Source organism: Pelodiscus sinensis, chromosome 9 (assembly GCF_052426305.1).
Source record: "Pelodiscus sinensis isolate ZL-2025 chromosome 9, ASM5242630v1, whole genome shotgun sequence".
Taxonomy (NCBI): domain Eukaryota; kingdom Metazoa; phylum Chordata; order Testudines; family Trionychidae; genus Pelodiscus; species Pelodiscus sinensis.
This window is the reverse complement of record NC_143060.1, coordinates 41575106-41601622: the sequence shown is the minus strand read 5'-3', so window position 1 is coordinate 41601622 and position 26517 is coordinate 41575106. Positions and strand designations below refer to the sequence as shown.

The following is a 26517-nucleotide window of genomic DNA, read 5'->3' as shown; positions in this document are numbered from 1 at the left end:
AAACAAGCAGAATATAGACAACTTCCTGACTCAGAGCGCACCCTCTCTGGCAAGGCAACAAAAAATCATCAATGGAGAGTGGGCAACTTTTGCTGACAAACAACAGAAGTACAAAGAAGTTTCCAGGGTAGTCAGTTTTATCCCTACAGTCAACAGCTGAACACCAAGAGTGAAACTGGTCTCCCTTCTTCCAGCTTCTTCCCATTAGGCTCTACTTCTCCATGTTTCGGAGCAACACAAAGTTGAGCTAGGTCTTCTCTCCCCAAAAATGCAAAACAGAAAACTAATGTTAATTATCTCTCAGGAAAATTCGAGTGGAATGAAGACATTGTAGTTTTTGCCACTACATAACCCTCGACACTATTGCCCCCACTTACATGGGGGTAAAAATGATCAGTATTTCAACTTCACTGAGATTCTTAAGTGAGATTAATAACTAATCAAGTTAGTTGTGATCTTGCTGTAAAAAAAAAACACCTTTTGGGGATGAAGAATCTTATGCTGTGTCTTTATGGTAGGTAACTGTTTACTTGTACAATAAAATTAACCCTTTTGAGTTAGCCGCTCTCAAGCGAGAGCAACTACACAGAACTGAGTGTACAGAACAGAGAACAGTCTCAAACAGTAACCAACCAACTGCAGTTGAGGGAACTACCACACTTGAGTTAAAAGTTTGTATGAAAGACTCAAATTAGGAGCAACAATAATTAACTCTGCAACGAAGACAAGCTCAATTCCTTGCATCGTTCACTGTGCATTCTGAAAAGCTGTGAGCTGAACAGAGATATACAGATCATTAATAGAAAGGGAACAGGAGATTGCTCTTAAAGCTACATCAGAGAGCTATTTGCGCTGGTACCAGGATTCCCTAACATTAAGTGAAAATTCTAAATTGAAGCAGACATTTAATCCAAATCAGTTGCTCTCTCACAGAGGAAATGCATCAACAAGTGGTAGGGAGATTAACATCTTGTTTGAAAAGGACAATGTCCTTTGAGCAGACTGTTTTTCTGCTTACAATTTGTTTCAATTAACCCACTACCGTATTGTCTGAACAGATTAGCATATCCGCCATTCTCTTCTTAGGAACAAACAACAAACTGTCCTCATTTTCAGAATGAATGGCTATTGTACAGTACATCTTGACTTCCTTCTGTTATTGGGCAAACGTAACTGCACTCACGGGTAAGATACAATTTACATACCTCATATCAGCAAAATATGACCACCACATATTCCAGCAATAGATGCAATGTCTAAACCAATCACTGTATAGTTGAAGAGAAACTGTTTTATATGCAATTAACTCTCACCTCTTAACTATAAAACACTAAAATTAAATGCTATGAAGAATTTTAAAAAAAATTACTTTACACTAAGTTCTTTACAAGCTTTGAACTTTCATTTTTCATATTTGATTTTGTTTTATAGCAGCACACTATAAAAAGGCAATTTATCTACTCAAAAACCCTTAGTAAATACTCTAATACACTTAAAAAGCACCGCACTATCACTTTTTTTCAGCTTGTCACCTCAAACAGTTAACCCGAATTCCTGCTTAAGAGACAGGAAATCAAAACCAGGGCTTTAACAGTGAAAGTGCACAAAACAGGCACACTCTACACTTCGCAATTCACACCTTTTTCTGACACATCCAGCCTCTGCAAACTGCATACTCCTATGCAAATGCTTTCCTTTGAACTCTACTTGTTATTAGAAAACTTGTTAGGGTTTCCAGCTAGAATAAGCATTTTTACGCACTACTTTAAAACCACATGAAAATGTGCAGCACAATATATTGGCACAACATGGAAGTTGTCAGATTACACAATAAAACTCCATTATATTGCTCAGATATTCATGGCATTACACTGGCATCAAGCCAAAGCAACATGACAGTGCAATTTGATTTCAACTGTGCTTCACAATAAAACGGGAACCACTTTTTTAAAAAGCAAGCACTTTTGTTTCCCAATTTTCTTGTTTTTCCAATGTAGCATCCAACGTAAAAATGGCCATACGGGGTCAGACCAAATGTCCATCTATGACCTGACCTCCCCAGGTGAATGCTGTATCCCTTAGGCCATGCCAGAACCCACCCTGCCCACCTTACCTTCAAGGTGTCCCTTATCCTGCCTTCCATCAGGGCCACCTGGCTGATGGCTGTCCCATCCCATCCTGGGAGAGGCAGGACTTGAACTGACCACAATGCCATCCCCAGGTGACCTCCCTATTCCATGCCAACAATAGCCAACACCAGATGCTCCAGAGGGAGGGATCACAACAGGTAATCCTCTCTCCCCTATCACCAACCTCCTGAGATACAGAGGCTAGGGAAACCAATTCTACCCTTCCTGACTAATAGCTATTGATGGACCTATCCTCCATGAATCTATCTAGCTCTTTTTTGAATCCTGTTGAAGTTCTAGCCTTCACCGCATCCTCTGGCAAGAAGTTCCACAGGTTGAATGTGCGTTGAGTGGAAAAAACCTTTCTTTTGTTTGTTTTAAACCTGCTGCCTATTAATTTCATTTGGTGACCCCTAGTTTTTATATTGTGGGAATAAGTAAATAACTTTTCCTTATTCACTTTTTCTACACCAGTCATAATTTTATAGACCTCTATCATATCCCTCCTTAGTCTCCTTAAGTTGTGCTGTCATCAACAACACTATCAAAACAGTTATAAAAAGTGTTATATGATCTAGCAACAAGTTTTGTAGTCTCAATGGTACTATATTGAGGGGCAAAAGGGGTGTGTTAGATTTATGATATGGAAAGCCATGTAATCTCTATCCCTGCCACATGAACCTAGGCTGACTAAGACTGAAAAATTAGCTGCTTTAAATCAAGGATGTGGCTGATCAGTTGCCAACCTGGGCAGTGCAATCATCCCAAAATGGTCCTGGGAGAGTTTACACAGTAACCTGGGCAAGGAAAATAATATTTAAAGCACTTTCTGATGATGACCAACACAAACCTTGCCAATGGTTTTATTTTTCCTGTCTAAGCATTATGTCCCATTGAACAGGTCTCTAGTAGCCCTTTCATTACATGCTGGAAGTTCTCTTAGCAAAAGAGGACGTGTTATTCTTACGCCCACAACACCAACTGATATAAACTCTACTAAAGAGCTAGTCAACATCTTCAAACATCCAAACAATGTAATTTATTGTCCCCTCATTCACTTAGATGGTGTTTTTTGCTTTGTTTAGCATCTTATATAAAATTTAAGCCTATGCAATAAGTTGCCATAGGACTGGATCCTAAAAAACAGAATACTAGACTACAAAAGTCACAGTATTCCACTAAGCTACCACTTTAGTTATATCTTTTCCCTATTGTCACCTTGACTTTTCAGTTATAATTTGCAGTTTCATCTATACAACTGCTTAATTAAAACATACGAAATAATTTAACTGGCATTGATAAAAGGACAAAATCATATATTGTTATAAAATCTATGTATGGTGTGGATATTAACACATGCAGTCAAAATATAATAGCTTATTCAAATGTACTATTAAATTGATTCAGGCATCCCTGACAAGTTAGTGCTTAAAACATACTCCCTGTAGTTCTAGAAGTTATGAAAGGAAAGTCACATCAGACTGCCTCCAAATATGGCCATGTATTACCTTATGATACTAGTACCCGAGAAGAATGCCCTGGTTTCAATGAACTCCTACTTACACTAATTTCAGCAAGCAGCAATAGTGGAGAAATATATGGCACTAACCATCTTCTACTAATGTATACCTGAACAAGGAAACTACTTTTTAAATGATGCCAGTGTATTATTTAAAAAGAGTATCCAGAAAGCTTCAGAATATAAATACAATCAATACTGTCTGATGAGCACGGAAGCTTCCTTCAGCATGGACCAGGCCACATCTTATGCCAGCAAGTTGGACCCTACTTGGTATTGCTATTTTAAACTGATGTACTGCACGAAGGGAGAGAGCTGTTGTACAACATGGATCAGAGCAATACATACATAGAGCTAAACCAATAAAACAAAATACGCAGATTTTGTGTAGCAGCAATGGAGATAAATGCTGAAAAAGAGCAAGATGATTCAAGCCAGAACAGGTACACAGAATGGAAAACACAGGGAAAAAGAGGAAACATTTTTTAGCGCTAAAAAGTTAAGACTGTCATGAATCAACATTGTAATTTTGTTTTTTGTTTTTTTTTTTAAAACAGACCTACCCTTACTTTAGCTTTGCAATTAAAACAACTTAACAGGTCACTGAATATTTTACCATTGTATCAATGCTTACCTTACGCCTATAAGTAGAGCTATGAGCATTGAACAGATAGGATCTGCTATCATTAGACCATAGTTCTGCATCAGTATAGCGGATATGATTACACCAACACTTCCAAGAGTGTCTGCAACAATGTGTAAAAATACACCTACAAAATAACATTAAAAAAATTAACACAAACTCAAGATCCGCCCCCCCAAAAATGGATAGAAATATTAACATTAAATCTTTAAAGCAGACAAAAAAAATCTGTGCTAGCAAACTTGGTGCTGATGTACAAGACAATGTAAATGAACACAGGATTAGGTTCTATACCTTAAAGAATAGCTAATCATAGCATTCAGGGAAACCCTTTTTGTTTTGTGGCCATACTATGGAATATTCTTGATTATTACCATCAGCTGAACTGATGGCTAAATGCCAGAACAGATTTAACTAGGTAACAGTCCTTCATCTAAAGGCTAGAAAGATTAATCAAATCTTTACCCCTTGTGGTCAACAGGCAATATTTCTACTAAAGGAGATCGAAAAAAATATTCTGCCAGCAGTAGCTTCGCAAAGCTTTTGCAAAACAAGAATGTCTTGCAAGTTACATAAACACTGTCCATACAAATTATCTGACAAATTTGACAGATTACTAAACATATTGTTTAAGATTAATAAATATATGGTTTTATATGGGAAGATACCACTTTAGGATAAAACAGTTAAAAGCCAACCTTTTGCAGCCAGCTAAAGATTAGTCTGTGGAGCTCTCTGCTGGCAAGTGTTGGTACAGTCACAGTTCATCAGTTGCTTTTAAAATAAGTGATTGTTCACAGCTTGAAGTATTTCACTCACAAACCTCAAAATATTTGACCAGATTAGACAAAGATTTGTATTTAATAAAATTCTTTTCAGCAGAATTAAAATTAACTGAAGCTAGTTTTTTAAATTGTTTGCATAAGTAGACTCTAAACTATAAACACAAAAAAGTACAGCAACTTCAATATTTTTACTGGGAATTTCAAATACTTTTTCTGCCAAAATAAGGAAGGTTTTAGTGTTCATTTCAACATTCATTGTTTGCACCACAGGCAGGAAAGATGGCTTTGAAATATGTAAAATATATTCTAAATAATCGTCCAGTATCACTAAGTTTCATTTATTAAGACAAAACAGAGTAAGACAAGTTTGAATTAGATGAGTTAAACTCACATTTCATTCTAATTAATATCCTCTGCTAAGACCAACAGGCAAGAAAATTGCCTTAATTCTTTTTTTTTCCTGTTATACATTTGCTTCTGAAATTCAGTTATTCACAAATATTTTTATATTTTTTCTCTCTCCTCCCATGAACATTAAATAATAGGTATGGTAGAAAACATCAGGTAAGGTTATGTCTTCCAAGTGATAGGTCTGACACCTACAGAATAATCCCGAGGCCACAAAAGCATCCGATAAGAGACACCACAAGTATGGTATACATTGCTTTATATCAAGTATAAATAAAGCAAGAAAATATAGTTACATGTCACATACTGGCTGGAGTGTGGTTGGGTCAGACAAATAGTGATTAAATAACCAAAGTAATTTCTTATTTTTCTTGTTTAACCTCCCCATATGCAACCAAAAGTTCCCTTTGGAACTCATGCATTGTTCTGTTTCATTAAAAGCCAGACAAAACCAAGCACAATTGCAGATATCAGACAGCCTTCATGCATACCCTCCATAGAGTTCTGGTAGACCTTGGAGGAGAATAAAAATATCATTTTCTTAGGGTGATGGAATGCAAGTAGAAAATTAGATAAATGGGGCTGCAGAGAGAGGTTCACAGACACTGAAGCTGTACAACCACTCAGTTTCCTTCTACTCTCCCAGAACAAAGTGTAGCAACTCTCAGTAGGTAACCTTAGCAGTCTTCCCCAAATCCCTTCAATTACTAGGAATCACCCAAGGCCTTCATTCTGAGAGAAGAGGTAAAGAGATAACTGTTTCCTCTGTAGCAGCAGATAAAGCCACAGCATGGACAGCTCAGATATCCCCACAACTGCTACGGCATAAATCACAAAAAGCCGGAAAAAGTTAAAATAGAAAGGCAGCAGTATCGTCAGCCGCCATCTATCCTATCTAGTGGCTCCTAATCCCTCCACCCCCCTTCTGTTTATTTGGAGATGGAAGAACACTACACATATCCAACACTAATACTGCAAGATATCGACTGGGGTCGAGAGATGTTCTCTACCACCTGCAATCCCTATTCCCAATATTACACTATAGAAAAAGAGTTGATCCATGTATCCAGAATGAGCTATTTAGAGTTTAGCTTTACCTAGACAAGATGGTTATTCACTCACTATATTCTCACTTTCCTGAAAAGTGAAAGTAAGTTCTGCAACCCTCAATTCTTTAAAATATGAATTATTGGTCAAAGCTTTTCAAGTGTGTTCCAGTATGACATTTCATTACTTTCCAGAGCATGTATTGCCATAGGCATCTGAAATGCAAAAGTTAGGTCACTTGTATAAACTTTTCACATTGAATTTTCCAAGAAAATAAATCCAACACTTAACATTATTTTCTGCCTGTTATTAATATCTTAAAGAATACCACTGAATTTAAAGCCAGCATCTAAATGAATCTATTCTTTAAACTATGATTATTTTTGTCATACCTTCTAAAATCTGTCTGCTGGATCCTGCAGCCCCTTCAAGAGAGTGATCATCTGTAGAGATAATTATTGGCAAGTTAAGCCACATATAATGCATTCTTCTAACCTTATCAATTCTCTTGAGCATCAGAAAGTAAAACCAAGTTAAGTGGCCCATATGATTATTTTTGACAAGCAGTCATAAATTTGGCTACAAAGTTTCATTCTGATATAGCAGATGCTAAGGTAAAGAGCAAGTTGAAATGAAGATTTTGGGTGGGAGTGTGTATGCACACACACAGGTACCCACAAACACCCTGTTTATTTAAACCCTTTCTTTTTTCCCCTAGCACAAGACACTTGCTCCTGAGAGCACATTATTTATGCTGGGAGGCAAGGAATAAATTTGGATAACAGTGATGTTTGGATAATAGTGTAGACCAGTGTTCCCTGTAAACTATGCATTTGTGGGGCCGCTGAAGAGAGTTTCAAAGCCACTCAGCTGATTAGCAGAATGCCCACAGCTAGGTTTTTTTGTTTCTACTGGTGGTGCACATTCATACATGCCTTGGTGCACATAAAAAAATATTATGCACATGGATGGGGAAAAAAATCCACAGATGGATAGAAAAAAAGAGATAGGAGGGAACACTGGTACAGATGCTGAGCCACGAGAAGGAGCCACTGCTGCCCCCGGAATATACCATTTGAATTTTCAAATGCATAAAATGTATAATAAAATGCCAGATCTTCAAGACACAAAGTGTGAGGGATGGCAGAGGAGGCTGCAGTCCTGGTGGGGCAGAACAGAAACTACATTTTGAACCCTGACCTAGACACTTGAATACTTGGGTGGGAATAACTGTTACATCCAAAAAGATATATTTATTTTGCTATGCATAATGCATACAACAAATATAATTTATTCAAGTAATATCAACTACATGGCATAAGTCAGGCTAGTTTTGGAAAGGGCTTTTTGAAAAGCTGGTACCTTCAAGTTTTCTTCTACACCAAAATGTTTACAGTGAAAGTTGCATATTTACTGCAACTCAAATCGTAAGTATTAGATCAGTTCTTACTGCAAAGCTGAATTTAGTACAAAGCTCACAATAAAACATCCCTTATATGCCTCAAAAAGAAGCAGCATTAATTCATGTATGCTACAAGATGCATTAAATTGAGAAGAATATGCCACTAGCATTCTCCTTTTAGAAACATTTATTCCATATGCGCTGGCTAAAACAAGCTGCCAGCACCTTCTCTGACAGACCTGTGCCAGTAAAATGTAATGGTGCATTCCAACCCTCGCGTATGGCTTTTGTTTTCAGATCAACACTTACCGTGACAATAATCCTGATCGTGTGAGTGTCCCTTCCCATGACTGTGACCATGAGTGTGCCCATGGCCATGTTTTGATTCATGGCTGTGACCGTGGCCTCCATGACTGTGTTCATGGCTGAGAACACCATTAAATAGAGAATGACTGTGTTCATGCCCTATAAATAAATACAAATGTCAAAATATTATATATTTGAACATTAAAGAAAAGTATGTTCACATTCACTTCTGAAGTTCTTAATATCTAACTACTCCTCAAGGAAAAATAAACTCTCCTTTTCTACAGAGGTTAGGTAGAGCAAAAACTAATACATTATGGATGTGAATAGGTGACTTAAGCATTACCTTTAATACATTACCTTTAAAGGGTGATGCCTGCCGGGTAATGGTTAACCATTACCCAGGAGCAGCCTGCTGAGTGTGAAGGACTGCTGGCTCCTAGCCTGGATAGGCTGGGAATTAACAGCCTCACACAGAGCTGGAAGCAACTGCAGGAGAGTTTGCTGGCTCCCAGCCAAATGGCAGTCACACAGGAGGCCGGAAGCAGCATCCAGGGGGAGAGAACAGGGGCTGCTGCTTTCAGCCCCACAAAAAATTGTGACTCGTAGCCCATGCGGGCTGGCAGCCAGCAGTCCACCCACCGTCAGAAGCATCCAGGTTGGAGCAGCACCCGCCCATGACACAGTACTAGAGCAGCCCCCTCCACTTACCCCCATTAAGGGGTTAATCAGTTAAATATGGCATTTAGCTGGTTAAATGGGATTCTAACACCCTATAATACATATAATTCAAAACCTAAATTAATCCAAGTTATGTTGCTGCACAAAATATTTACTTAACTTGAACAAGAAAGTCAAAATATTTTATAAGGTAGGGATGTTAAAATGCGCGTAATTTACTAACCATGTAACTGCTAAAACTGTATCAGAGGCAGCAGCTCAGAGTGGCAGGCACTTCCTTGGAGCAAGACCGGGAGCCACATGTAACCATTTGGGTACCAGATAAATTCATGCTTATCAGTTACCAGTTTAAACAGCTACATTCTTATATCCCTATTATGTGTTATTTTCTTAAGGCAAGCCATTTTATACTACCAGTGAAATACAGTATTCTGTATGCGTTTTTGTGCACTTCCAGCTAAGTTTGATGAAAGCGGCCATACTATTCTGCTGCGTTTATACTAAGTTTTTTTAAAATCACATTAAAAAGACTGCATAAAATACTTGTTACTTTCATCTGTCAGGATCGTTGTCATTCACAGACTATCAACAAAAAGTTAAAGCAATACCAAACATAGAAATATTGCATATAAATATTGCATGTAATTTGAAAAACAATGCTAAACAATTGCAAGGACAACTGAAAGATTTTCTTCTTAGATTTAAAATTTTTCATCAGCTATTCCCCTGTACAATGCTCTAAGGACATTTCAGTCTATTTAAAGAGAAAAATCTCTTGTATAAATACAAATTCTTGCAATCTCTTCCAATAAACTCAAAGTTCCAGACAGCAGATTCATATTTTCGCAGTTTCCATTTACTAGGAGTTCAATAAGAGGAAAAATGGGAACTTCCTTAATTATGCAGAAAAAAACCAAAGCTGTACATTAGGGATGTCAACATGTAGACAACTACAAGATAAACCAATAAGCCTAGGTTTATCCATTAATCCAGTCCACTACACACATTCCCCCACCTGCTGCCTCTGTATGAGAGGCAGAAAGGGGGGTAAAGGGGGAGAAGAGACGGAGCCAGTGCCAATGGAGAGCCAGCTTTTAAGCCAGTTCCTCATGAGCACCAGATCCACCTGTCCCACCCCCTGCACTGCTGCCTCTGATAGAAAGGCAGCAGTATGGGAAGGTGAAGGGGTAGGCAGGAGCCACTCTGCACCTGCCAGTTCCACAGAGGGAGGCAGGAGTCAGAACTCAGGGGGAGCCAACTTTTAAGCTGGCTCCCCTCCAGCACCAGCTCTGCAGAGCTGCACCTGCCTCCCCCCCCCCCCCCCCCCACACACACACACAGTGCCTTTATCAGAGGCAGCAGCATGGGTAAGGGTGGGCAGAAGAGACTGTCACGGAGCAACCTCTGTCCACGGTGGGCCTGGGCTCACTACAGAGGCTGCTCTGCAACAGCAGTCCCAGTCCGTAGGAGAGGAGGGGGTGAGCTCCTTGTGGAAAGAGGCTGCTCCATGCCAGAGCAGGCTCTGTCTGTGGGGAGCTCAGATCTGCCCATGGACAGGGGCTCCTACAGCAGAGCAGCCTCTGTGCTTGGGGAGCTAGGGCACTCCATGGACAGGGGCAGTAAGCAGAAGCTGGTCTGCACAGGGAGCTGGTTTTTAAATTGGCTCCCCCTCACAGACCAGCTCCCACCTGCCATCCCACCCTGCTACCTCTGATAAAGAGGCAGCACCACAGGGTGGCAGGGGGCTTCCCGGGAATGGAAGCCCCCTACCCCCCAGGGACTACCAAGTAGTCATGTAACCACTAACATTTTATGTGGTTACACAACTATGTAATTATGTGCTACCACCCCTACTGTACATGACTCATGCTTGCCACTGAAAGACACAAAACATGCACCAAACAGGCCCTGAACACAAACCGCCAAAAAAGAATAGAATAATGGGAATTACATCTGCCATACCAGAGCCATGCGAGTGTCCATGGCCTCCATGTTGAAAAACAAATATTCCTATAAGATTCACAATGAATCCTAGGATAGACACAGGAAGAAGTCTCTCATGATGAACATCAGGAGGCTCCAATGCTCTCTACAAAAAGAAGCAAGTTTAATGTATTAGCTATAATCCTACCACACAATTAGAAGCAATATTAGAGAACAGAGACAGTATTACATATCTGATTTGAAGCAGGCATTTTCTGATTCAATATCTAAAATCAAGAGATTAATGACAGCTAATTAGGAATTCTGGTATTCTAGAACAATTAGGAAAGTTTTAAAAACCATAGTACCAAACAAGGAGGAATATAGGTAGCAAGTCACTAAATTTTCCTAGGGTCTTTTCATGTGTTATTAGAGCTACCTTTCACGGTCATCTCCTTCCTCATATTATGTTATGGCATTATTCAGCTCAAAGTAATATCAAGTCATATTAGTTCCCAGCTGTACTGGGACTAGGTACAATTATTTCTCAGTCTAAAGACCTTTCTGGAGAGAAAAGTGTCGATGTAAGAAATGGAGCACAGGGTCTCTTCTTGGAGTTTTAATTACCCCTAAAAATCTTATATTAAAAACTAGCTGGACTTACCCCGGCGTTGCTTGGGAAACCAGAGAAACAAAATGTAGAAAATTCAGGAAAGGTGGGGACCCTGAGCCAGGGGACCCGCTGAGCCACAGACCCTGCGGGCTGATGGCTCCTGGCCCACACGTGACTGAGAGCAACAGGACCCTCCTTCCCTCCAGGACCAAGCAGCCAGCCCCCAGGAGAACAGTACACAGTCATGTGGCCAGTAGCAAGGGGACTTCTCTTTGCAAGCTTGGCTCAGGGATCCACCTGCCTTCCTTGACAAGCAAAAGCTCAGAGCTCACATCTAACCCCAATGGCTGAAACTAGATACAGAAGAGCCCCACTCACAGCACAAACAGCAGCCGACTGGCTTCACAGCACTGTGACGCATTGAGGGTTTAACCCGGCCCCGCCGCCCTGCGCTGCAGCAGGCACACGGATTTCTTCTGCTCGGATAAACCCAGCGAGCTGAGCAGAAAGGCTGGCCTGCTTTGGTTTTGGTTTCCGGAGGGGGAGGGTGGCAGGTGGGGAGCGACCCCGGGTGGAGGGGAGGTCATACGCGGGAGGGGCACTCCAACTTGCGCCCGGGGCTGCAGGTGCCACGGGGGGCAGGGCAGGTGCCCGAGCCGTTGTGCACATGGGGGTGGGGGCACTGCGTGCCGGCAGCAGATGAGGGGGGAGAGGGTCAGTTATGTAACCTCGCGGGCAGGAGGGGGCGAGTCCCAGGAGGCTGCATGAGGGAGGGGCGCCACAGCTCATGCCCAGGGCCGCAGGGGGCAGGGCAGGACCCTGATCGGGTCCAAAAGTACCTTAAAGCCTTCTCCTGGAGGAAAGGTTATCCCATGCAAAGTTTGGTTGCGATAGCTCTTAAAGTTTCCAAATTATTAGCGCACAAACATACAAACATTCTCCTTTATATATTAGATTGAAACAAATTCATCACTAAAAGGGACATCACTAAAAGACTCGGAATTATTTTTGCAGTTAGTGATGTTTCCTCTGACACCAGTTAATCCTATAAGTATATCTAACAAATGTGGAACAGGGCTAAAAAAGGAAGAAGTGCCTGCACATCTACCACGTGAATGGGTAGGGAAAAACCAATGCTCTGAAATTAGACTGTCTATTACCAAAAGGCAAATATAAGATGAGAGCATGAAACAGGGGGAGCACTCTAATGAAAAACCCAGTCCTACATTCACAACAGAAAAGGCAAGCTGTCATTTTACCAGGTTACTACTTTTAACCCCTGTGTTGGTCCCTCCATACTTCATATCAGGCTTTGAGATAGTATTTTTCCCAGCTAGTTTTTGTAGTCTTGGAACAAAAGTTTCCAAAGTTTTAAAGTGACTTATGAACCTATGTCTCACTAACTTTCAACTAAGGAACTAAGTCACTTGTGAAAATAAGATTTCCTGCTTTTGAAAGTTTTACCCTTTTATCATCACCAAATAAATAAGCTACTGTGAACAGACCAGAAATCTAAGAAAACACATCTGAAAGTTTTCAGATTGTTACTAAAACCTCTTGTAGGCAAAAATCCTCAGAATAGTAAAAAAACCCATTTTTTCTATTATTTCCTGCTGCCATTTTTCTTCACGATACTGATCTACACTATCACTGCTATTTGACAATCGTATCCCTTTCTTTCCCTTTGACAAGCTACTAATTCTAACTTCTTACTTAGAATGCTCAGGCCATACAAAATGCTCAAATGGCTTTTGTTTTTCCAGACTCAACAAGGAAAATTTCACAGAGTACTATACTGGCTACAGAAGAAAAGAGTTAATCTGACAGAATTTAGTATCGTTCATGTGATCAAAATATGTTATTCTGAAAGCCAATACAGATACTCTGAAAAATGAAGATATATATATACATATATACACACACACACACATCCAACATCGATGCCATCTGATCTTCTTTAGTCTGTTCAGCTGATTCAAATTTAATTGGTTAGGAACATGATTACACACAATCCATTAAAAACATTTAAGTTATGCTATCCTCTTAAATATGCTCTCCAATAGCTTCTGCAAAGTTGAACATTTTTCAGGGGATACTTATTTATGGAAATTGACCTTTAAAACATACCTCGACACCTTCAGAGAAAATGAAGAATGCTGTGAAGATCAGAAACAGACCATTTACAAAACCAGCCAATACCTCTGCTCGAACATACCTAAGAAGAATCAAATCAGCAATACCATGTTACCTCTCCCTTTTATAAGCTTAACATATAGATGTACTCAGAGTTTCAAATTTCAATACAGCTGAGGCAGAATGGTGCCATACACTGGAGTATAGTTTATTCCCTTGTTCCTTTGTAGTTATGTACAAAGGAATTTTTTAGATGGAAAAACTGTTATATGAATTAAATGGGGGAGTTATGAATGTCAACCACCTGATTTTTCTTGGCTTTGATATCAAACACAACTATTATCCACATTGTAACAAGTTCTTTTCAGATGATGTCAAAGTATATTACATAGGGATGAGAAAATCCTTGTATTACAGACAAGGAAAATAGCACAATATTTAGGGACCCCTGGACAAGGTCTTTCAGAAAGCCACCAGCAGAGAGAATAGGACTAATGTCTCTTGACTTCAGATCACTGATATAAACACTGTAACAACCTGCTTCTCTTTCACCATTTGTTTACTGTTTTTCAAATATCACACTGAGATGAAAGAAATGGTTATCACCTTGTGGTAACTGTTTGAGATGTTCTATAAGCATGGATCCCATGGTTGGTGCAGCAGCACCCCTTGCACGGGTATTCTGAACTTCAAATAACCGTGTCCAGTAGAGGTCACGCATACATCTTTCATGCCCATACCTCCCCTCTCCCTACCTGTTCACCCTCAGTTCCTTCACTGCCCAGAGTCTCAAGATGAGTCTCCAAGCAGCGAAGATGGAGCTTGAGTCAAGGGAGCCACGCACAGAACCTCTTGAACAACAGTTACCATAAAGTAACAGTTTCTTCTTTATGTTCCCACGTGCATGGCTCCCATTTATGGCGACCAACTAATTCAGTGATATAGGCAGTGGGAACTAGGAGCTGTTCTTCCAAGCTGAGCACATTCTGAGTTCAACCTGCATTCCAGATGTCTATACCAAGAAGAGTAGTGGTTGGTCTGAAAGCAGAGCATCACATAACTGCTTGTGACACATGGCCAGAAAGGGTTAAACATCCTGGATAAATGACCCAAATTTAATCTTTAGAGACATACTGGTTTGTCATGCACACACATAATGTTACAGGTTAACAAAATGTAATGGTTCCTGTCTAGCCTGTATTCATCTCTCTTTGAAGTGTACAGGCAGTCCCCAACTTACGCGGATCCAACTTACGTCGGATCCGCACTTACGAACGGGGCTTTCTTGCCCCGGAGCTCGCAGGCAGCGGTCCCGCCACCTCAACCTCCGGGGCGAGAAAAGCTGCTCCCAGTGCCCCTGGTCTGCTGGGGACAGTCTCCAGCAGACCAGGGACACCGGGAGCAAAGCCGCAGCGGTGGCGAGGTCCCGCGCCTCTGAGGCTTTGCCAGAGCAAAGCCTCAGAGGCGGGGCACCCCACTGCTGCTGTGCCTTTGCTCCCGGTGTCCCTGGTCTGCTGGGGGGGGGGGGCGCGCAGCTAGTGTGCCCCTCCTCCCCAGCAGACCAGGCTTTTGTTGCGGACCCTGGGGCTCTGGGCACTACTGGACCAATCCGGCAGCACCCCAGCTGCTCTGCCCCAGGCGTCCCCAAGTCAGCCGCTGCTGAAACTGACCAGCACTGACTACAGGAAGTCCAAAGCAGAGTAGCTCTGCCCCGGGCTTCCTGGAATCAGCCGCTGATCAGTTTCAGCAGCAGCTGACTTGGGGACGCCTGGGGTTCTTAAGTTGATTCTGTATGTAAGTCGGAACTGGTGGTCAGTTTCAGCACCGGCTGAATCTGGACGCCAGTTCCGACTTACATACAGATTCAACTTAAGAACAAACCTACAGTCCCTATCTTGTACGTAACCCGGGGACTGCCTGTATAGTAAATCAGCTGTGAACAGAAGAAAGCATTTGCCTCATGTTAATCCATATAAATAAACTACCAGAGATGCTTGCAAAATAGGTCTATTGGGAAGAGTCCATAATTGCCTATTGTTTGCCTGTGACAAGAAGCCTAGGACTATATGAAGACACTTGAGATCTGATCCTTTTTAATCTCATATCTATTTAAGCTTCATTGGGGTAAGTTTGAATCACAAGACTGAGACCTTCAAGACTACTTGGATTCACCCTGAATACACACACTGGACTATAACTCCGGGCCTAATTCTGTCAGAACTCTTTGCATCTACAAAGCTCAACATCTCTACTACAAATCTCATCTCAGTACTGTATACAAATCTGTCTGTGCTGATCTTTTAACCAACAATCTCTCTTTTTAATTAAAAAACTAAATTTTATAACTGGCTGGATGTATTTGGATAAGCTGAAATATTCATTAACCTGGGACATGATGGGTCTCATCGTCTAGGATTGGTAGAACTTTCTGATATAATAAATAAGATTTTCAGTCATCCTCATCACATTTGACTTGGGTGTCTGGGTGGAAGCCTAAGGGTGAGTTTCTTTAAAAGCAGTGGTCACCAATTGGTCAATCGCAATCAACTGGACGATCCTGGAGACTCTCCCAGTTAACTGCGACCCCAGTAGTAAGGCATGCTTGCTGATTAGCAGAGCCTGCACAGTCTGCAGCTTGGGTTCAAATGTCTCAGCCTATCTTCCTTGTCCTACATCTGCTCCTGGGATCTTCCTGCTAGCTATATGGAAGTAGGGGAGAAGGGGAGCACGCAGATCAGGCGGTCCCATCTCCACAGCTTGGGAGAGGGCACAGCCTGGCTCAGGAGGACTCCAAGCAATTTCCTCTGAAATGTGGTATAGGACTCAGTGCAGTGCCTTTCTTAAAAGGGATAGTGCACTGTTTAGAAATTTCCCGAACAGACAGCTCGCACAGTCTGTCGCATACATGCTCTCCCTGCCACCTCTTCTCATACCTCATCTCTACAGATCAGGTAAAGGAAGACAACAGGGCTCAGGAACAAGAGCAGGAGAGCTTTCAGTGCCTTAAAGAGATAGCTCATGGTATCTCCCAGAAATGTACTTATTCCGCATTAGCCAACAATGTGGCCCAAACACTCTAGATCACAAACACAGCGCATACACTGTTACCCATGCACACATCTTCTGTGTTACATACACACACTAGGTCATACACATACTGTCTTTCACACTCATCTCCCAAAACAAACTTGTATTATTGTTCTTGCTACTTCATGGTACTTTATGCACTGCACAAATATTCTCTGTAATTTTATTTTTTCAAAAGTATGTTATTTTAGTGTTTTGATTGGTCTATGCATTTTTCCCCCCTTACACTTAAATTTAATTCTTTGAGTTCTAAAATGCCTAGCCTGTCCTGGCTGGAGTAATTATAGTTATAGCAACTTTTAAAAAAATATATAACATTAGCAGATTTACTCAGTATTGCCCCGTAGTGCCAAGACAGAGCACTATTTCTCCATATTATATCCATATTTCTCAACAAGTCACACCTAAATCCCCTCCCAGAGCCATGAGCTCATACCGCCTTCCTGCCCCCAAACACTCTGCCCCAGTCCAGAGTCCCCCTCCTGCACCCAAACACCCTCCCAGAGCTTGCACTCCTTATTCCTTCTGCACCTGCATTTCTTAGCCCCATCCAGCAAAAGTAAGCGGGGAGAGGAAGCGAGTGGTAAGGGGTGGGGAATGGAGCGATTAGGGTGAGGCTACAGGAAAAGAGTGAGGTAGATTTTGGTTTGCCCTTAAATTTAAAAAGTGGACTTGAGCATAAAAAGGCTGGAGACCACTGCTTTAAGGGAGGTGTGTTGTTGGATTCTGAGTAACCAGTAAGGTATTATAGAAGCTGTTATGGTACAGCTAAGTACTAGACTATCCACCAGCTTTGGGGAGTGGCTCCCCCATTCTTTGCAATTTACCTAACTGAATAGCTCAAGTGCTGCTCCCTACTCTTAGGAGTCACAAAATTTGGCAATACTTCTCTGGTCTCTGGGGCACTGACAAATAGGGCCATGGCCATTAAACCTGAGAGTCCTTTAAACTCTAGCATGTCAGTCTGTTTGGGGTCTCAGAGTTCTCCATTAGAAGGAACCTCAGTCTGTTCAAATTTCTAGGTGTACCTTATAAAAGTTGTGCAGATAGCACATTCTGAGGGGACACAAGCACGGAATGAATTAAGAAGCCAATAACTACAATGAAGTTAAAAGGCTAATAAATTGCAACAGTAACAAACTATACTAGCAGCTAAATCATGACAAAGCATCCCACTCACTGCCAAAAAAGCAGTTAGAAGGAACCGAGGCTCAACAGGTCATGCTGCTCCTTTACGCCCATGAAGGAAGAGGGTGAAGTGCAATGAGTGGGCATAAAGAGCACCTGAACAACTCCTACTGGAGAACACCTGTGCAAGGGATGTTGCTGCACCATATGTGGGATTCGCATGTGGGATTCGCATGAAGTAGAACTAGAATAAAGCTTCGTTCAGTACTCTAAAATCTTCCCCACTAAGGCTATGTCTACACTGCCTTTTTTTTTTTTTTTGGCCAAAGAGGCAATGCAAATGAAGCTCTCATTAGCAACTTCTCGTGCTTCATTTGCATATTCTCGTCCAATGGTTTTTGCACCAGAGATTTTTGCGCAAAAACAAGCAAAGTAGACGGGTCCGTTTTGCACAAAAACCCCTTTTGTGCAAGATCTTATACGGGGATTTTTTGCGCAACACAGACCTATCTACTCTTTGTGCAAAAACCTCTGGCACAAAAAGCATTGGACGAGAATATGCAAATGAAGCACCAGTTGCTGCTAATGAATGCTTCATTTGCATTGCCTCTTCTGCAAAAAAAGAGGTATTGTAGACATAGCCTCACATAAGCCACAATAGGAAGAGCATTTTCATGCTCCAGGTAAATGTATAGAGCCATCAAAGCACTATTTTGCCTACTGTTCATAGCTTTATATGGATGACTGCTCCTACTAAAATGTAAGTAACAAGTCAATTTTCACTAAGGACCCAAACTGATGTTTTTAAAATACACAACCAGTGTTTCAACCACTCCGTTTTTCAACAAGGAAACCAGAACCAATTTAGTGTAGTATTCTGCATTCCAATATAGGGAATATTCAAGTTAAGATTGGTGAAAGACAGAAAGAAAAAGCCATTTCAACTTTGGTTTGTCACCCATGAGGGTGGATGCTAGCAGACAAAAACTATCAATAGCAGCTGAACAATATGCAACATGACATTTTGTTTTGCAACAGGATTTTTGTTTCCAATAATATCAATCAGCAAATAATTGAGAACATCTTAAACTTCACACTAAAAACAATAACACTTATTTTATTTATAACCAGAACACTTACCTGGCATTGCTCAGGTTCTTCAGGGCAGGGGTCTGGTGGTGGGGGGGGATACAAGTCAGAGTTGAGGAGGGGCTCAGGGGAAGGGGTTGGGAAGTGTGGGGAGCTCAAGGGAGCCCCAAAACTGGCCTGCAGCAGCTCCCTGGGGGTGCCTTAGTGGCAAGGGTTGCTGTTCCTTGGTGGGACGGGGAAGGACTGCAGCAGCGGAGCTCCCTCCCTGTGCCCAGCTCTGAGACGGAGAGGCAGTGGTTTGGGGTGGAGAGCCACTTACCTGTGGCTGGCAGCCTGCAACATGCAGTGTCTCCCAGGTGTGGCCACCCCCCTGTGATCACTCTGCAATATAACTGTCTCCCATACTTGCTGCTGTCTTGTGATCATTGCAAAGCATAACTGTCCCTGCTATCTGACCCTTCCTTTTCTGTTTAATGAGAAAATCAGATTCCACACACATCCCATTATCCTAGCACAGCCAAACCCTTATCTTGCTTTAAGATCTGATAAGAGGAAGCTGCATACCAAATTTTTGCTTCTAAGTCCTACTGTTTAAGAGAAGTTCTTGAACAAATGGATTCATGGACACACAGATGCACAAATTCTCTAAAATATATACTAGACTATGCAGCTCTTCTCTAGGATAGACTTACATGCCAATTTAATGAAACTCAGGTTAAGTTCAGTACTTTACCCTTCTTTATAGACAGATAATTGTTTCTACAAAATATATTTTAGAAGTAATGCTACAATTGGCATGGAAACATGAAGTGCAACCTTTGCACTTATGAAAATATATTTCCTATGATATAAGCAGCTAAAATGTCTTACCCATATGAGAAAGCATCATTTGATCTCCACTTCGAAATGACTGAAGCTGCTAATCCAGCCAATAGAGCAGTACAGTCAAAGAACATATGAAAGGAATCTGATATTAGACCTAAACTGGAAAGGAGCAAAAATATTTCAGTTAGTTCAATAAGGTCCATGTTAAGTTTGAAAATCAAAGTGCTTTAAACCACAAACACACACACACACACACACACACACACACACACACAAGCAGTGTACACTTCTGCTTTTTTGTGACTGAGATCGTACACCTTGCTGATTACTGTATGACATTCAGATGTTGGGGGTATCTGAACTTGGCTTACCTATTACATAACCGTCGTAATACCCTGAAGAATATTATGATGCTTTCCATGTGATGCCTTAAAAAATACCATGTGGAAAAAATCCTAATATTAAAATACCAGACTTCCTAAAGTCTGTATATATAACCTTTGGAATCCAAAGGGTTCTACATCTTGTGTCTCAAGAATTAGATTATATTTACTTACAGGCAAAAAGATGCCTGCTTTTTTAAACCACTAACTCTGTTAACTCAATCTAGATTGTAAAAGTAAATTTCTTACAGGTACTATCAGGTGCAACCCTGATGTTGCCGGACCAGACAGTGCTGGACTAGAAAGGTTCAACCTTTATCATTTAGTATTACTATTGTGGCAGAGCCTAAGAAGGACTGTAAACAGACATTAAGGTTCCACTGTACAACATACTGTGCAAAAGCAGCCACAAAGACTGTCCTTGCCATAGGAAGCTCAAAATCTATGAAAGAGTCATCCCTAGGGTACAGCAAATCTAGACAACTGCTCTAGGCCCCATGTTTTGGAGGGCCCTATGGGCTGGCACAACTGGCCAGTCCCAGAAGTGACAGATTCATCACTTCTGCCCCAGGCCCAGCATCTGCCCCAGGTACGTTCTCTGACCTATGATACACAACAGATAATTAACCTTCTAGATGGGGGAGTGGGAAAGCCAAGGGAAGAGAACAACATGAAAGTAGAGACAGGTTAATTGGCACAGGCAATATATAGATTAAAATCACTGATTTAAATGTCCAATTTTAATAAATCAACAAGTAGGAAACTAGGAATGTAAACCACTTTAATTGGCCAGTATCAGAGGGGACAGTGTTGAGCTGCCCTGATCCAGAACTGATCAGGTCCTGAGGGGTGCTGGACCAGAGAACTCCAACCTATAGTAATTTAGAAACTAGGGCTGTGAAAGTGTAACCATGTACACAATTAATCAAAGAGCATGAGTTCATCAGTTACGTTCACCATTACATGCAGGGTCCCCCTTCCTCGCTGTGCTGCTGCCTCCATATCAGAGGCAGCAGTGCAGGGGAACAGGACAGGAGAAAATCAGCTCCTGGGGAGCCGCCTGCTACCCCTCTTCCCCTGCGTGTAACTTCTGAAATTTTGAGTGGTTACATATTTACTTGAACACATTTAACATCCCTATTAGAAACTGACACTAGTTTCACATAGATCATTCATACGCAATATTCTGTGCAGTTAGTTATTGCTTCATTAGTACTCTAAGTTGCACAAATCAACTGGGATACTGCCAAGCACTCTAGCCAGTCACATAAATCCTGGAGTTGAAGATAGCAACGTGACCATAGAACCAGTACCTCATAAGCTTCGTTGGTGCTCTACTAGTTTATAGATACAGTTTATGGTGCTGGTTTTCATCTAAAAAAATCCTTATGTGGCATGAGACTCACCTACCAGAAAACTGTCACTTGATTATTGACATCTTCAATTGATCTCACTGTACTTTCCAGGTGAGATTTTTAACAGCACTTACAACACTAATCTAACTTTAATGTTTGCAGAACACTACAGTCTGGCATTTTTTTTATTTGTTAGTAAGCTTATATAAAGATCTGAGGTTTTTACCCTCTAAATGCAAGTGTCTCTGATCCTTAGCATCTACCATCCAAAAAACCACTACCTGGTTTACTCATCTTTTTAAAGCTCAACGACAAAGTAGAGCAAATTCAGATGCAGGTATCCAATCATCTCACACATGATCACTTGTATATTTACAGAAATTGTATTACAGTAGACTTCCGATAATCCGGAACCTCTGGGACCTAGGTGGTGCTGGATTATCAGATATGCCGGACTATCAGGAGGTACTATAAACTGGTTTTATATTATTTATTTATATATATATATATATTTATATATATATATATATATACACACACACACACACACACACACACACACACACAGTCCCCGGGTTACGTATAAGATAGGGACCGTAGGTTTGTTCTTAAGTTGAATCTGTATGTAAATCGCAACTGGCGTCCAGATTCAGCCTGTTGAAACTGATCAGCGGCTGATTCCAGGAAGCCCGGGGCAGAGCAAATCTGCCTCGGGCTTCCTGTAGTCAGCGCTGGTCAGTTTCAGCAGCAGCTGACTTGGGGACGCCTGGGACAGAGCAGCTGGGGTGCTGCTGGGTTGCTCCAGTAGCGCCGCTCCTCGGCGCTACTGGACCAACCCAGCAGCACCCCAGCAGCTCTGCCCCAGGCGTCCTGATTCAGCCGCTGCTGAAACTGACCAGCAGCGGCTCAATCAGGACGCCTGGGGCAGAGCAGCTGGGGCGCTACAGGACCAACCGGCAGCGCCCCAGCTGCTCTACCACAGGCGTCCAGAGAAAAGCCTGGTCTGCTGGGGGAGTGCAGCCCCCCCCCCCCCCAGCAGACCAGGGAGACGCGGGTGGCGGACCGAGACGCACCGCGGTCCCGCTGCCCGGGTCCTCCGCAGCTTTGCTCCACGTCTCCCTGGTCTGCTGAAGACCAGCAGACCATGGAGAGGGGGAGCAAAGCCGCGGAGCACGCGGGCAGCGGGACAGCCCAGACGCGCCTCGTCTGTCCCGCCGCCAGCGTCCTCCGAGGCTTTGCTCCCCATCTCCCTGGTCTGCTGGAGACAGCAGACCAGGGAGATGGGGAGCAAAGACAGCCACGGCACGTCTGGGCTGTCCCGCTGCCCGCGTGCTCCGCGTTTCCCTGGTCTGCTGGGGGGGCTCCTCCTCCCCCAGCAGACCAGGGAGACGTGGAGCAGCTTTTCTCGCCCCGGAGGACGCGGGCGGCGGGACCACAGCGCATCTGGGCATCCCGCTGCTCCCGTCCTCCAGGGCGAGAAAAACCCCGCAAGTGCGGATCCGACATAAGTCGGATCCGCGTAACTCGGGGACTGCCTGTACTGTATACATTAAATACTGTATATAAAGTGTTCTTAACCCTTTTTATTGTACATACTGTATACAGTATACTGTAATATTTTAGGTTTTAAGCCTTTTTACCCTTTTTGCTTAGTTCAGCTGCTGCCGCTGTTACCTTGTGACTCATTTTTTGCCAAAGCTCACTCACTAGGCTCTTGCCATTTTGATGCCGGACTATCAGGAGTGCTGGACTATTGGGAGTTTTACTGTATATCCATATGATTCAAATTTTTACCCTGGCTTTTACTTCAGTCTTCTTCATTGTAAGACTTAAAATAAAAAAAGATGTGATACAGCTATACAAATGAGCATTGAGAGTATTCTTGGTTTATAATGAACATTTTAATCTACATAAACAATATTTTTGCCACTTGTGAAAATCTGGCAAATACTTCTGAAGATTTTTTCCCCTCCCACCCAAACACTGGCTGTCATTCTAACAGGCACTAACTAGACACCTCAGTTCTTGTCACCACAAACATATCACAAAAAGTGATTTACTGCTGGTAGTAAATCCTAATAAACTACTGAGTTCTTTCATGATGAAATAAACAAATGTAACTCATTTCTTATAAATCAAAATTTCTTACTCAATTCAAGTTTACCTAATTTAACAAATCCACTTACAGAAATCATGTTGACTTCTCCCAATCAATTATGTTCATCTGTGTGTCTGACAATACTGTTCTCAACCAATTTGCCTAGTATTGAGGTTAGATTTACAGGCCTGTAATTGCCAGGATCACCTCTACAGCCTTTTTTTAAAAAACTGCTGTCACATTAGCACAGTTAGTAGATCTAAAAGTATTAAAGTGTGAAACTGCAGAACACTTGGGAAAATGCCATTTGGTCCTAGTGACTTGTTACCATTTAGTTTATCTACTTGTTCCAAAAGTTCGTCTAATGACTCCTCAATCTAAAAAACAGTTCCTCGGATGTGTTACCTAAAAAGAATGGCTCAAGTTTTGGAATCTTCTTCAAATCCTCAGCCAGGCGGACAAGTGCAAAGAATTACTTAAATTTCTCCTCAATGACTATTTTCTTTGAGTGCTCCTTTATCATCTCGATCATCCAATGGCCCCACAGGTTGTTTAACAGGCTTCCTGTTTCTAAAGTACTTTAAAAAGTTTGCTATTTTTTTTTAAGCTAGATGTTCTTCAAAACCCTTTTTGGCCTTCCAGATTATATTTTTATACTTAATTTGACAGAGTTTATGCTCCTTTCTATTTTTCTCACCAGGATTTAACTTTCACTTTTTAAATGATGCCTTTTTATCTTTCATTGCTTCTTTTACTTGGTTGTTAAACCACAATGGCACTTTTTTTGTTCTCTCACTGTGTTTTTTAATTGGGAGTATACATCTAAGCTAAGCTTCTATTAAGGTGTTTTGGAAAAGTTTCCATGTATCTTGAAGAGATTTTACTTTTGACACTATACTTTATTTCTGTTTAATTTATCTCATTTTTGTGTCATTTCCCTTTCTGAAATTAAATGCCATCATGTGAGGTTGCTGTGGTGTTTTTCTTGCCATAGAGATGTTAAATTTAATTGTATTATGGTCACTATTTTCATGTGGTCCAGTTATATTCTCCTCTTGGACCAGATCTTATACTCCACTTTGGACTAAATCAAAAATTGCCTTCCCTTTTGTGGGTCCTGGGAGCAGCTGCTCCCAGAAGCAGTCATTTAAGATGTTGAAAAACTTGATGGATGGCCTAGACCAGTGATCTCCAACCTTTTTACACCCAAGATCACTTTTTAAATGACAGACCAAGCCAAGATCTACAACCCTGCCCCTTCCTTGAAGCCCCACCCTCTCTATTCTCCTCCTGTCCATTACTTGCTATCCCCAATCCTTATACTGCTGCTTTTTAAAAAAAAATAATAATAATAATTCTTCTGTAGGAAAAGGTTTTCCAACATTTGGCCTGCCTAGACTGGACCAAATGTCAGAAAAAAAACCCTTCTTTTGGAAGCCCCCTTATTCCTTGTGGGAAGAAGAATATAGGGGTGACCGAAAGATCATGTTTGCTCCTCCACTAAAAAAGCAGAAGAACAAACGCAACCTTGGATGCAGAAGAGTTTTTCTGGGATATCTCCAGAATCCTGAAAAACTCCTGCAGTCTAGCCGGACCCTTGCTAGGTTGAGACAGGATGTGTAGTCTCTGGGTGGGAATGAGGGAGTTGGGTGTGGGAAAGGGTGAGAGGTGCAAGCTCTGGGAGGAAATCTGGATCCAGGAGGAAATGGAGAAGGGGACACTAGCTCGGAGAGGGGGCTCCAGGCCGGGCAGTGCTGGGGTACTAAGCAAGCCACAGGCTTGTGGATGTGAGGGTGCAGAAATTTGGGGTTGGGGTATGTGAGGGGCTCAGAGCAGGGAGTTCCAGTGTTTGATGGGCTCAGATCTAGGGTCTGGGGAAGGGGGAATGCAGGAGTGGTTGTGGCCAGATGGAGGTTTATCCCCAATTGGGGGTTTGTTGGCCAGGCTTCCTTTTTAAATAAAATACTATGTTAAACACAAAAAGTTTCTGCATTGTCTTTATTTATGAGAAGGGCAGGGAACCGGCCTTGAGTCAGGGTCACTGACCCACAGAAAAGTCATTCATGAGCAGGGGACACAGTACTGGGGAGGGGTGCTAGTGGGTTCTGGGGCAGGGAACAGGGTACCAATGGGGGCAGGGGAGAGGGGACAGGGTGCCGGAAGGACAGGTTTCTGCAGCAGGGGACAGGGTATGGGGGGGGGGGGGGAGAGACAGGTTTCTGCAGAGGGGAGTAGGGGCACAGGTTTCTGCAGTAGGGAACAGGGTGCCAGAGGGAACTGGTTTCTGCAGTGGGTGCAAGTTACTGCAGCGAGGTGGTGGGGGCAAGGGAGAGGGAACATGGGGGCAGGAGGACAGGGGACAGGTTTGGGGTAGGGGAAAGGGAACAAGGTTGGGGGCAGGGAGTTCCCTACACCAGCCACGGAGGGAAGCCTCCGCCCCGCGCTCCCTCTGGGCTGACCGTAGGGCAGCCGGACTGGAGCAAAGAGAAGCGGCTTCTCTTCTCTTCGCTCCACCCCAGCTTCACTGTGCTCAGCCCGGGAAGCTTGCTCCAGCAGAGTTGGAACTAGGCGCAGCCTCCCTGGGCTAAGCGCAGGGCAGCCAGGCTGGAGCTAAGAGAAGCGGCTGCCTGGCCAGCTGGCCATCGCGCTCAGCAAAGGTGCACCATGCTTCATGTGGGCTGGTGCAGTGGGGAAGCTACCTGGCCAGCTGGCTGTGGCATTCAACCTGGAGGAGGCTGAACCACACTCCAGCTGATCAGGTGGCTTCTCCTCTGTGCCTGTCCACAGAGCGTGGTACACACTGGCTGAGCACCATGGCATAGTGCTCAGCCAGGGTGCCCCACCAGGGCGCCCCACATGGGCAGGCACAGAGGAGAAGCCGCCCAATCAGCTGAAGCGTGGGGTAACCTTTTTCAGCTGAAAGCCACAGCCAGCTGGCCGGGGTGATTCAGCCCTCCCGACCT

General features: G+C 42.6%; 1 protein-coding gene across 1 annotated transcript in view; it reads right to left on the bottom strand.

Moving 5' to 3' along the window:
• SLC30A7 (solute carrier family 30 member 7) overlaps window positions 1-26517 on the bottom strand; it is a 53828-nt gene that overhangs the window by 22580 nt on the left and 4731 nt on the right. Inside the window, exons 3-8 of the mRNA XM_075936615.2 lie at window positions 19764-19877; window positions 13584-13671; window positions 10883-11009; window positions 8243-8398; window positions 6924-6974; window positions 4283-4418 (exon numbers count right to left, since the gene is read on the bottom strand). Coding sequence (XP_075792730.1) covers window positions 4283-4418; window positions 6924-6974; window positions 8243-8398; window positions 10883-11009; window positions 13584-13671; window positions 19764-19877 — 672 coding nt within the window. The remainder of the gene's footprint in view (window positions 1-4282; window positions 4419-6923; window positions 6975-8242; window positions 8399-10882; window positions 11010-13583; window positions 13672-19763; window positions 19878-26517) is intronic.